General features: G+C 40.8%; 1 protein-coding gene across 4 annotated transcripts in view; it reads right to left on the reverse strand.

Moving 5' to 3' along the window:
- The window catches only part of PARPBP (PARP1 binding protein), a 114,714-nt gene that overhangs the window by 25,479 nt on the left and 74,885 nt on the right, over positions 1 to 14,350 (reverse strand). For 3 of the 4 annotated variants that reach the window (XM_062203026.1, XM_062203027.1, XM_062203028.1), the window contains exon 6: positions 13,511 to 13,665. The exons of the other annotated variant lie outside the window; for it this stretch is intronic. In XM_062203026.1, coding sequence (XP_062059010.1) covers positions 13,511 to 13,665 — 155 coding nt within the window. The remainder of the gene's footprint in view (positions 1 to 13,510; positions 13,666 to 14,350) is intronic. 4 annotated transcript variants of the gene reach the window in all.

Here is a 14,350-nt window from a genome sequence, read left to right on the forward strand (position 1 = left end):
GACTTTAGTGACTATAAGAATAGAATCTCCAATTCACTAAATTCAGCAAATGCTCTCAAGATAAAAGCTGGCTTTCCTCCTTCACCTAGTTTTTGACCTGTATTTCCATTACATTTGCCTGCTCAGCAATGCATTTAAGAAGCATTTTTAAACTATGTTATCCAGCATTAGTATTTTCGATGAGGGTCCATCAGGGGACCGAGTCTGCCATACTTCTTGTAATTAGATGTCTGAATACTCTAGGAATTCTTTTATGGGCATAAAAACTTTATTTCCTTTAATTGTCATTTGAGAACCCAGAAATGAATTGGATGAAATGTAGCTAAAAGGAAAACATAATTAGCACTATGTGTTATTTCTGGGAATTAATCTCTAATGGAAAAGTTCTGGAAAACTTTCAAATGGTTAATAAAATATGGAAGACTGCCTTAGTGTCAATTATAATAACAAATGTTTCAATTTACATTAGGAAAAAGTCACCTTTGACATCCTTTTCCCATTTCTCTTACAGGAACAAAAATGCAAAATTTTAAAGATGATGTAACTCACCAACAGAGTTGTATTTAGGAAGAAATTTATAAGACTTACATTTCAGGGGCTAGCATTCTGATGTATTAGGTTAATCCTCCACCTGTGATGCTGGAATCCCATATGAATACTAGATGGAGTCCCAGCTGCTCCACTTCTGATCCAGTGCCCTACTAATGCTACTGGGAAATCAATGGAAGATGGCCCAAGGACGTGGGCTCCTGTCACTCATGTGAGACAGGGATGAAGCTCCTGGCTCCTGGCTTTGCCTGACGCAGCCCCAGCCAATGTGGCCATTTGAGAAGCAAACCAGTGGATGGTAGCTGTCTCTGTCTCTCTGTATAATTCTGCCTTTCAAGTAAACAAATCTTCAAAAAAAATTCATATTTCAGACATTTGCCAAGATCAACATTTTTATCTGTGGCAAAATACCCCAAACCTGAGTGCTATGACTACTGCTATATATTTACTGTTAAAGAGTCAACCGTTGGCCGGCACCACTGCTCAGTAGGCTAATCCTCCGCCTGCGGCACTGGCACCCCGGGTTCTAGTCCCGGTCGGGGCACCGGATTCTGTCCCAGTCCAGTCCAGCTCTCTGCTGTGGCCCGGGAGTGCAGTGGAGGATAGCCCAAGTGCTTGGGCCCTGCACCCACATGGGAGACCAGGAGGAAGCACCTGGCTCCTGGCTTCGGATCAGCACAGTGCGCCAGCCGCAGCGTGCTGGCCACAGCAGCCATTGCAGGGTGAACCAACGGTAAAGGAAGACCTTTCTCCCTGTCTCTCTCTCTCACTGTCCACTCTGCCTGTCAAAAAAAAAAAAAAAAAAAAGAGTCAACCATTAACTCATTTATATCTGGCAACATAGTGGCTTAATTAAAGTTCTTGCTTCTAGAACCTAGAAATTCTGGAAATTTTAACTCAAATGACACCAGGACACTTGTGCCATGCACTAGGGATGCAAAATGAATAAAAATCTTTCTCTTTAAGAGGTCACAATGGATCATGAGATACAATGAAATACTTAAAGCTTAGGGAGAGCTGGAATACTGAAGCAGGAGAAAGTATTCAGAAGATACATTAGGATAATTTTGGATAAGCACTAAGAGGGGAATTTAGATGAGAAAGAGGAAATCAGCTGCAATTCCTGACTCCTAACTGCATCACACCAAGGCCCTTGGGCAGAAAAAGAAACAGGAAGCTACTGACAAAAGTCACAAATCCCCGGGCACTAAGTAATAAATTCAGACAAATGGCCAGTAATAATTCCTGGTAACATGCTTGAAAGGCACAAGATGGCCCAAATACCTGGGTTCCTGCCACCCAAGTAGGAGACCAGGATGGAGTTCCTGGCTCCTGGTTTCAGTCTGTCCTAGTCCCAACAGATGTAGACATCTGGAAAGTGAACAAGCAAATGTAAGGTGTCTGTTCATTCTCTCTCTCTCTCTCTCTCTCTCTCTGTATGTGTGTGTGCGTGTGTTTGTGTCTGTCATTCTGCCTTTCAAATAAATAATCTTTAATAAAAAGCTACAAGTGATTAAAAGTGCCATATAAAATATATTAAAAATGTTTCAGAAGCATTTTTAAAAAGAAAAAAATTTTTAAGGTTTATTTATTTATTTGGGAGGCAGATTACAGAGAGAGGAACACAGAGAGAAAAATCCTCCATCCACTGATTTACTCCCCAAACATCCATGACCACGGCTGTGGCTGGGCCAGGCTGAAGCCAGGAGCCAGGAACTCCATCCAGGTCTCCCACATGGGTACATGGGCCAAACTACTTGGGTCATCTTCCAATGCTTTTTCAAGACACATTAGCAAGGAGCTGGATCAGAAGTCTAACAGCCAGGACTTGAACTGGTGCTGTGTGGAATGCCAGCATCAGAAGCAGTGGCTTAACCCATTGTACCACAAGGCCAGCCCCCAAGAAAAAAGTTTAACATTAGATTATACCAGATAACTTCAACCAAATTTAACATTCTATTAATATATATTTAGTCCAGTATATAATGCAGGTATATAATAAGTTTGTATAATAAATGTGAATTATAGAATTTTAAAATTCCAAAAACAGGGAATTAAATTATATAAACTGAAACCGCTAAGACTTTTTCAGGGAAAAGTATATAGTATGCATTTTATGGTGGCATCTACTGGCAAAGTATAGAAATGCAGCCAACCATAGCTAAAATGGCTTCAAAAAAGCTGGCAGAGAAGCAACAAATACGAAAATCAATTTCCTACAAAATTTATCTTTGTCTATTCCTCTTCCATCCCTGGACTCAGAAGTTATTGTCATTCCTCTATTATAAGTAATACAAGCTTACCCTCAGACACAAAACACATTTTTATCCCTATGTTTTAAAATGAGAAGATGAAAAGGCCAGAACAAGGACTGGCAAGAGTTACATCATAAACAGTCTTGTATATCATATGGAGGGTGTCTTGGAATTTTATCCTTTGCCTAAAATGTTACCATTGAAGGATTTTAATCATGGGAGTAACTTGCTGTTTCAGAAACATCACTCTGGCAGTAGTGACAACAGACATGGACAGCACAAGACCGGAGGTAGAATGGACAACAGAGACAAGCGAAAGAGTGCAGGCAAGAAATGATGACAGCCTGAAAATAGATAGTACAAATGCTGCAAATAAGATAGTAGCTGTGGGAATAGAGATAAGGAGAAAAACATATACAAGTCAAGAAAGAAGAATTGATGGATTTGAGTGAATGAAGGGATAGAGAAAGAAGAAATGTGACTTTAGGATATGTATGAGAAGTGACCAGAGTAACAATAAGTGGATTCTCCAAAAGATCAAAGGAAGAATAAAAAAGTGAATGAGTATGAGTCAGTCAAGTATAGACAAGTAAATAAATAAAAACTGAGTGTCTATTTTGGGCCAGAAATTATGCTAGGGCTAAGGAATATAAATGAAGAAAACAATAAACCCTCATGGAGCTTGCTATTTCCTGAGAAACACACATTAAATAATTAGAAATAGGGAAGTGGAAAAAAGGATAATTTTTTTTCAGTAATTTGAGTTGTATAGGAAGCAGAAAAGATGGCTTTTTTTTCCCTTATATTCTTTATGGACTGTTCCAAAAGTACTATTCTAGGGAGATACTGAAATTGTAAGACAAAAGGAATAAGCAGTGGAGCAATGCCCTAGTAAGTTATCTACAACCCCTATCTGTGGCTAACTTCAAGTTTATCCCTCAAGATTAATCTTGACTACAACATCCGTGCAGATAAGCATTCTTGACACAAATATTATCACCGGCTCCCAAAAAACTATGTCAAATCTCCTTTCCTCTGTACACATTTATTACAAAATGAATATAAGCACTGCAAAAACACAAATCATAAAGAATAAAATAAAGATTTTTCAAGGGGACCATTAAATGCCCACTTGACATCATTTATTATTTAGATACCTACTTTTCAACATCTTCTCTACAAGACAGAATAATTATTCATTATGACCAGACAAGATAACCAAAATAAGTGGCTGCTGAGTTGAAGTCTATTCTCACCCTAAATGCCTCTAAATAATATATTCATTTTTAAAGATTTTTATTTATTTTATTTGAAAGTCAGAGTTACACAGAGAGACATGGAGAGGCAGAGGCAGAGAGGGAGAGAGAGGGAAAGAGAGAGAGTGTCTTCTATCGGCTGGTTCACTCCCCAGTTGGCTGCAACAGCCGAAGCTGGGCCAATCCAAAGCCAGGAGCCAAGAGCTTCTTCTGGGTCTCCCAGGTGGTTGCAGGGGCCCAAGGATTTGTATCATCTTCTATTGCTTTCCCAGGCCATAGCAGAGAGCTGGATCAGAAGAGGAGCAGCTAGGACCTGAACCAGTGCCCAAATGGGATGCAGTCAGCAGCTTTACCCGCTACGCCACAGCACCGGCCCCAACAATGTATTTCTAAGCTGCTGATCACTTACTCAACCAGAAATCTCTCCAAAATTATAATTACTTTGGATTGAATATAGACACTTACCTCTGATCCCTGCCAAAATCTCACTAAAATGAGATAAAAAGAAAGAGTTTTACATTTATAAAGAAAAGGAAAATGGGAGAGAAGAAAACAGCTGAAGATGGCAAAGACATTTCATGGAACTGTGGAAAGATGAAAAGGAGGTATGTAAGTGTTAACTGACTAACCAGAAGAGAGAAGGCTAAAACCTAAGCAATAACTAAGAAGACAGCAGTAAAAAGCACTATCAGAAATTCTTAGGAAGTGAAGGCAATCCTGAAAGCAATACAGGCAAGCGACTTGAGCATCTGCATAAAGAACACTTGCACTGCTAAATCCCTTCTATTCTGAGCAGCCAGGCTAGTTGCCTTCTCCCACCTTGGCATGGACAGTGAGATTATTAAGAAACTAAGCCAGAGAGGCTCCAGACTAAGGAGTCTTAGGGACTAGAACTAAAGGGACTACATATGGAACTGTGAGATTCAGCATAAACTTAGGCTACTTCAAATTCCAAAGTGTTTTGTATGTCTGCAATTTAAATATAAATACAAGCAAGTGATTACCTCTAGACCACTTGCAAGAGAATTAAGAAATCTGAAGTATTTGAATTCTCTATCCCTCTCCCCTTTGTTATGTTGCTTTATAATATGCATATCTAGGGAGCCAAGATTGCGGATAGTGAGGGTGCGCACCTATAGTCCGGGAAAAGATAGTTTAATAAAAGTGGAGTTACTGTAGCCTCAGGAAAAGACTCAAGAAAAAAACTGCAGAGGAAACGCTTCCGGATCTAGTGGATGTGACACAGAGGACATACAGGGAGCCCACCGCGTGGAAGCCCAGCCGCAGGAGCCGAGCCGCAGAATCTCCCAAGCGCGGGAACGGGAGGTAAGACAAAAACCTCAGAAACCTGAGACATTGGCGGGGAAAGGCAGAACGAGGCCTGAGGCCCCAATGGGCAAAGTTCACCAGGCTGACTGGAGGAGAGAAAAAAAAAAAATGAATAAATAAGGGGAACTGGCACGGACACCAGCCTCTCTCTCCACTCACCTTACAAAGCTGAGCAAGACAAAGAGCAGGCGCCATTTTACATATGTAAAGCAGCAACCATGAGTAGCCAAGCAGAAGAACTTGACTCTGGTCAGGAGAAATAACAGGTGGTTAGAATCTAGTGAAAGTAGGTGGAGCTAACGATCTGAGACTGTGAAAATCCGAGGGGGGGCGGGGCAAGCGAACTCACCGAGTACACAAACTCAGTAACTTTGGGATTGTGGAGAAATTTATGCAGCCCTCAATGTGTTCTCAGACTCTTTGTGTGGTCCCAGGGGTAGATCAAACGAATACCCACAGAAGCCATATTTCAACTACCCTCAATTCCACTCAGCTGTGTGGAATTACTTCCCAACTGAGTCAAAAAAAGAAGAAAAAAGAAAAAGAAAAAAAAAAAAACAGAGAGAGAGAGAGCAAGCAAGGGAGAGAACAATCTGGGTAAGTCACCTTTGGCACACCCTTAAACCAGAAGAATCAAACAGAGCTCTCTGGCCACACCCATCACAGCCACTAAAGATCCATCAAAGCAGAAAGCCCACTTAATCTAGAGGCATAGTATAAGGAGAAAAAAACACCACAGCAAAAAAACCATAAATTATCTCCAATATGCAAAACAACAAATGCAGAAACCAAGGTAACAAGAGCAAGGAAGTCACTATGATGCCCCCAAATGAATAAGACACCCCAATTCAAGATTATGAAGATGAAGAGATAGAGGAAATGCAAGAAGCGGATATCAAAAAGTTGATAAGAACATTAAGAAGTTCTGAAAAACAAATTCTTGAACTACAGAAATGCTCAATGGACAAAATAGAAAATCTCTTGCACGAAAATGAAATATTGAGGAATCAAAATGAAATGAAACAACCAGTAGAACATGAAACTGTGATAGTGACGAGAAACCATAATGAAATGAAGAACTCAATAGATCAAATGACAAACACATTAGAGAGCCTTAAAAACAGAATGGGTGAAGCAGAAGAGAGAATATCGGACTTAGAAGACAGAGAACAGCCGGCGCCGTGGCTCAACAGGCTAATCCTCCGCCTTGCGGCGCCGGCACACCGGGTTCTAGTCCCGGTCGGGGCACCGATCCTGTCCCGGTTGCCCCTCTTCCAGGCCAGCTCTCTGCTGTGGCCAGGGAGTGCAGTGGAGGATGGCCCAACTGTTTGGGCTCTGCACCCCATGGGAGACCAGGAGAAGCACCTGGCTCCTGCCATCGGAACAGCGCGGTGCGCCGGCCGCAGCGCGCTACCGCGGCGGCCATTGAAGGGTGAACCAACGGCAAAAGAAAGACCTTTCTCTCTGTCTCTCTCTCACTGTCCACTCTGCCTGTCAAAAATAAAAAAAAAATAAAATAAAAAAATAAAAATAAAATAAAATAATAAAAAAAAAAAAAGAAGACAGAGAACAGGAAAGGAAACAGGCAAACCAAAGAAAAGAAGAGGAAATCAGAAATCTAAAAAATATTGTCGGGAATCTACAGGATACTATTAAAAAACCCAACATTCGGGTTCTAGGAGTTCCTGAAGGCATGGAGAGGGAGAAAGGATTGGAAGGCCTTTTTAGTGAGATACTAGCAGAAAATTTCCCAGGTTTGGAGAAGGACAGACATCTTAGTACAGAAAGCTCATAGAAACCCTAATAAACGTGACCAAAAGAGATCCTCACCACAACACGTCATAATTAAACTCACCATAGTGAAACATAAAGAAAATGTCAGATTACTCTCAGAGGATCTCCAATTAGACTCACAGCTCACTTCTCACCAGAAACCCTACAAGCTAGGAGGGAATGGCGAGATATAGCTCAGGTACTAAGAGAGAAAAACTGCCAGCCCAGAATATTATATTATATCCTGCAAAGCTCTCATTTGTGAATGAAGGTGAAATAAAGACCTTTCACAGCAAACAGAAATTGAAAGAATTTGTTGCCACTCGTCCAGCCCTGCAAAAGATGCTTAAAGATGTGTTACACACAGAAACACAGAAACACGGTCACCAATATCAAAGAAAGTAAAGGAAGGAAACCTCACAGCAAAAGATCACAGGAAACTTAAAGCATATATTAGAAAATATCTTTGGTAAATGGCAGGGCAAAGTTACTCCTTCTCAATAGTCACATTGAATGTTAATGGCCTGAACTGTCCAGTTAAGACACCAATTGGCTGATTGGGTTAAGGAAAAAAAACCCATCTTTTTGCTGCTTACAAGAAACACATCCTTCTAACAAAGATGCATACAGACTGAAAGTGAAAGGATGGAAAAAGATATACCATGCAAACAGAAATGAAAAAAGAGCAGGTGTAGCCATCTTAATATCAGACAACATAAATTTTACCACAAAAACTGTTAGGAGAGACAAAGAGGGGCACTATATAATGATTAAGGGGTCCATTCAACAGGAAGATATAATGATTATCAGTGTATATGCACCTAATTACAGGGCAGTGGTTTATTTAAAAGACTTGTTAAGGGACTTGAAGGGAGACTTAGACCTCAATACAATAGTACTGGAGGACTTCAATACTCCACTCTCAGAGATAGAACAACAGGACAGAAGATCAACAAGGAGACAGTAGATTTAAAAGCCCAAATGGATCTAACAGATATCTGCAGAACTTTACATCCTACACAGAAAGAATTTACATTCTTCTCAGCAGTACATGGAACCTTCTCTAGCATTGACCACATACTAGGCCATAAAGTAAGTCTCAGCAAATTCAAAAGAATTAGAATCATACCATGCAGCTTCTCAGACCATAAAGGAATGAAATTGGAAATTAGCAACTCGGGAATCCCTAGAGCACGTGCAAACACATGGAGACTGAACAACATGCTCCTGAATGAACAATGGGTCATAGAAGAAATTAAAAGAAAATCAAAAATTTTCTGGAAGTAAATGAGGATAACAGCACAACATACCAAAACCTATGGGATACAACAAAAGCAGTGTTAAGAGGAAAGTTTATATCAATAGGTGCCTACATCAAGAAACTGGAAAGGCACCAAACAGATGAGCTTTCAAGTTATCTCAAGGATCTAGGAAATCTGCAGCAAACCAGACCCAAAGCTAGTAGGAGAAGAGAAATAATTAAAATCAGAGAAGAAATCAACAGGATTGAATCCAAAAAAACATTACAAAAAATCAGCCAAATGAGGAGCTGGTTTTTTGAAAAAAATAAACAAAATTGACACCCCATTGGCCCAACTAACTAAAAAAAAAAAGAAGAGACGCTGGCGCCGTGGCTCAACAGGCTAATCCTCCGCCTTGCGGCGCCGGCACACCAGGTTCTAGTCCCGGTCAGGGCACCGATCCTGTCCCGGTTGCCCCTCTTCCAGGCCAGCTCTCTGCTGTGGCCAGGGAGTGCAGTGGAGGATGGCCCAAGTGTTTGGGCTCTGCACCCCATGGGAGGCCAGGAGAAGCACCTGGCTCCTGCCACCGGAACAGCGCAGTGCGCCGGCTGCAGCGCGCTACCGCAGCGGCCATTGGAGGGTGAACCAACGGCAAAAGGAAGACCTTTCTCTCTGTCTCTCTCTCACTGTCCACTCTGCCTGTCAAAAAAAAAAAAAAAGAAGAGAAAAGACCCAAATCAATAAAATCAGAGATGAAAAAGGAAACGTAACAATAGACACCACAGAAATAAAAAGAATCATCAGAAATTACTACAAGGGCTTGCATGCCAGCAAACAGGGAAATCTATCAGAAATGGACAGATTCCTGGACACATACAACCTACCTAAATTGAGCCAGGAAGACATAGAAAACCTAAACAGACCCATAACTGAGACAGAAATTGAAACAGTAATAAAGGCCCTCCCAACAAAGAAAAGCCCAGGACCAGATGGATTCACTGCTGAATTCTACCAGACATTTAAAGAAGAACTAACTCCAATTCTTCTCAAACTATTCAGAACAATCAAAAAAAGGGAATCCTCCCAAATTCTTTCTATGAAGCCAGCATCACCTTAATTCCTAAGCTGGAAAAAGATGCAGCATTGAAAGAGAATTACAGACCAATATCCCTGATGAACATAGATTCAAAAATCCTCAATAAAATTCTGGCCAATAGAATGCAACAACACATCAGAAAGATCATCAACCCAGACCAAGTGGGATTTATCCTTGGTATGCAGGGATGCTTCAACGTTCGCAAAACAATCAACGTGATACACCACATTAACAGACTGCAGAAGAAAAACCATATAATTCTCTCAATAGACGCAGAGAAAGCATTTGATAAAATACAACACCCTTTCATGATGAAAACTCTAAGCAAACTGCGTATGGAAGGAACATTCTTCAATACAATCAAAGCAATTTATGAAAAACTCACAGCCAACATCCTATTGAATGGGGAAAAGATGGAAGCATTTCCACTGAGATCTGGTACCAGACAGGGATGCCCACTCTCACCACTTCTATTCAATATAGTTCTGGAAGTTTCAGCCAGAGCTATTAGACAAGAAAAAGAAATTAAAGGGATACAAATTAGGAAGGAAGAACTCAAACTATCCCTCTTTGCAGATGATATGATTCTGTATTTAGGGGACCCAAAGAACTCTACTAAGAGACTATTGGAACTCATAGAAGAGTTTGGCAAAGTAGCAGGATATAAAATCAATGCACAAAAATCAACAGCCTTTGTATACACAGGCAATGCCACGGCTGAGGAAGAACTTCTACGATCAATCCCATTCACAATAACTACAAAACAATCAAATACCTTGGAATAAACTTAACCAAAGACGTTAAAGATCTCTACGATGAGAATTACAAAATCTTAAAGAAACAGACGAGGACACCAAAAAATGGAAAAATCTTCCATGCTCATGGATTGGAAGAATCAATATCATCAAAATGTCCATTCTCCCAAAAGCAATTTATACATTCATGCAATGCCAATCAAGATACCGAAGAAACTCTTCTCAGATCTGGAAAAAATGATGCTGAAATTCATATGGAGACACAGAAGACCTCGAATAGCTAAAGCAATCTTCTACAACAAAAACAAAGCCAGAGGCATCACAATACCAGACTTCAGGACATACTACAGGGCAGTTGTTATCAAAACAGCATGGTACTGGTACAGAAACAGATGGGTGAACCAATGGAACAGAATAGAAACACCAGAAATCAATCCAAACATCTACAGCAAACTTATATTTGATCAAAGATCCAAAACCAATCCCTGGAATAAGGACAGTCTATTCAATAAATGGTGCTGGGAAAACTGCATTTCTACATGCAGAAGCATGAAGCAAGACCCCTACCTTTCACCTTACACAAAAATTCACTCAACATGGATTAAAGACTTAAATCTATGACTCGACACCATCAAACTATTAGAGAGCATTGGAGAAACACTGCAAGATATAGGTACAGGCAAAGACTTCTTGGAAAAGACCCCAGAAGCACAGGCAGTCAAAGCCAAAATTAACATTTGGGACTGCGTCAGATTGAGAAGTTTCTGCACTTCAAAATAAACAGTCAGGAAAGTGAAGAGGCAACCTACAGAATGGGAAAAAATATTTGCAAACTATACTACAGATAAAGGGTTGATAACCAGAATCTACAAAGAGATCAAGAAACTCCACAACATCAAAACAAACAACCCACTGAAGAGATGGGCCAAGGACCTCAATAGGTATTTTTCAAAAGAGGAAATCCAAATGGCCAACAGACACATGAAAAAATGTTCAAGATCACTAGCCATCAGGGAAATGCAAATCAAAACCACAATGAGGTTTCACCTCACCCCGGTGAGAATGGCTCACATTCAGAAATCTACCAACAATAGATGCTGGAAAGGATGTGGGGAAAAAGGGACACTAACCCACTGTTGGTGGGAATGCAAACTGGTTAAGCCACTATGGAAGTCAGTCTGGAGATTCCTCAGAAACCTGAATATAACCCTACCATACAACCCAGCCATCCCACTCCTTGGAATTTACCCAAAGGAAATTAATTTGGCAAACAAAAAAGCCATCTGCACATTAATGTTTATTGCAGCTCAGTTCACAATAGCTAAGACCTGGAACCAATCCAAATGCCCATCAGCAGTAGACTGGATAAAGAAATTATGGGACATGTACTCTATAGAACTATACAGCAGTCAAAAACAATGAAACCCGGTCATTTGCAACAAGATGGAGGAATCTGGAAAACATCATGCTGAGTGAATTGAGCTAGTCCAAAAGAGACAAATATCATTTGTTCTCCCTGATTGGCGACAACTGAGAACCAAAGGGGAAACCTGTTGAAGTGAAATGGACACCATGAGAAACAATGACCTGATCAGCTCTTGTCCTGACTGTTGATGTACAATGTAATACTTTATCCCTTTTTGTATTTGTTGTTGTTGTTGTTCTAGTACTAGTGGTTGAACTCTGTAATTAACACACAATTATTCTTAGGTGTTTCAATTTAACTGAAAAGTGATCCCTGTTAAATTTAAGAGTGAGAAAAAGAGAGGGAGGAGATGTACAATTTGGGACATGCTCAATCGCCTTGCCCCAAATGGTGGAGTTAGAAACGTGCCAGGGGATTCCAATACATTTCCACCAACGTGGCATGTACCAATGCCATCTCACTAGTCCAAGTGATCAATTTCAGTGCACAATTGATCACACTGATAGGTCTAAGAGTCAAAGGGATCACACAAACAAGACTAGTGTCTGCTAATACTAACTGATAGAATCAAAAAGGGAGAGAACGATCCATCATGGGAAGCAGGATACACAGCAGACTCATAGAATGGCAGATGTCCTAAATAGCACTCTGGCCTCAGAATCAGCCCTTAAGGCATTCGGATCTGGCTGAAGAGCCTATGAGAGTATTTTAGGCATGGAAAGCCCAGACACTCTGGAAAAAAAAAAAAATAAAGAAGACCTAAATGAAAGATCTCTGCATGTGAGATCCCAGCAGAAAGAACGGGCCATCAAAGAAGGAGGTACCTTCCTCTGAATGGAGGAGAGAACTTCCACTTTGACTATGACCTTGTCGGAATAAGATCAAAGTTGGCGAACCCTAAACACTTCCATAGCCTTGGCAACTCATGACTAGAGCCTAGGGAGATTACTGACGCCATAAACAAGAGTGTCAAATTGTTAAGTCAACAACAGGAGTCACTGTGTACTTACATCTCATGTGGGATCTGTCCTTAATGTGTTGTGTAATGTGCAGTGATGCTATAACTAGTACTGAAACAGTATTTTTACACTTTGTGTTTCTGTGTGGGTGCAAACTGATGAAATCTTTACTTAGTATATACTGAATCAATCTTCAATCTTCTGTATATAAAGATAATTGGAAACGGAAAAAAAAAAAAAAACCCGGTGTTAAATTGGAAATTGCATAGAAAATTAATTAATTTTTTAAAAATATCATGTAGGATCTCTGTCTTTAATGTGCTGTACACTGTTATTTAATGCTATAACTAGTACTCCAACAGTATTTTTTCACTTTGTGTTGCTGTGTGGGGGCAAACTGTTGAAATCTTTACTTTTTATATACAGAAGATCAGTTTAGTATATATTGGGAATTGAAAATGAATCTTAGGCCGGCACTGTGGCTCAATAGGCTAATCCTCTGCCTTGTGGCGCCGGCACACTGGGTTCTAGTCCTGGTTGGGGCACCGGATTCTATCCCGGTTGCCCCTCTTCCAGGCCAGCTCTCTGCTATGGCCCAGGAAGGCAATGGAGGATGGCCCAATTCCTTGGGCCCTGCACCCGCATAGGAGACCAGGAGAAGCGCCTGGCTCCTGGCTTCAGATCAGCATGATGCGCCGGCTGCAGTGGTCATTGGAGGGTGAACCAACGGCCTAAAGGAAGGCCTTTCTTTTTTGTTTCTTCTCCTTACCATTTGGTCAGATACTTGGTCATTTCACTATCTCTTTTATTCCTCCTCCTCCTTCAGTGCAGTTTTAATAAAACATATTTGTAAATTATTAAAAATCATTACCTTGGATTTGATATTTCTCCAAGAATCTCATCTAATTTGTCAATGAAATTAATAAAATTAGACAATCCCTTTGCATGTGTCCTTAAAGGATCAGACGGTGATGGTGCATATCCTTTCCCTCCAAGTTCTATTGTCCTAATAAATGATGTAGCCACCTATAAAATAAATGAGTTATTTACATTTAAAAATCATTTAGTAATTTAAAAACTATAATTCTCTTCATGAAGCTACTATATCCATATAATTCTGGGTATGTCTTTTTCAGAAGCTAACAAAGAAACAGCTGTTGGGCCGGCACTGTGGCGTGATGGGATAAGATACTGCCTGAAGTGCTGTAAATCATATGGGCATCAGTTGAAATCCTGGCTGTTCTGCTTCTGACCCAGTTTTCTGCTAATGTGCCTGGGAAAGCAGCAGAGGATGGCCCAAGTCCCTGGGTCCCTGCATCCACATGGGAGAACTGGAAGAAGCTCCTGGCTCTGGTCTGACCCAGCTCTAGGCATTGTAGCCATTTGGGGAGTGGGCCAGTAGATGGAAGATCTGTCTCTCTGTAACTTGGCCTTTCAAATAAAATAAAATAAAATAAAAATAAAAAAAGAAAGAAACAACTGTCATGCAGAATTTGTGCTTGTTGCTGGCACTGTGGCGCAGTGGGTTAACGCCTTGGCCTGAAGCACTGGCATCCCATATGGGTGCCAGTTCGAGACCTGGGTACTCCACTTCTGATCCAGCTCTCTACTATGGCCTGGGAAAGCAGTGGAAGATGATACAAATCATTGGGCCCCTGCACCCACATGGGAGACCTGGAAGAAGCTCCTGACTCCTGGCTTCGGATCGGCA

This window comes from Lepus europaeus, chromosome 10, assembly GCF_033115175.1.
Source record: "Lepus europaeus isolate LE1 chromosome 10, mLepTim1.pri, whole genome shotgun sequence".
NCBI classification, from domain to species: domain Eukaryota; kingdom Metazoa; phylum Chordata; class Mammalia; order Lagomorpha; family Leporidae; genus Lepus; species Lepus europaeus.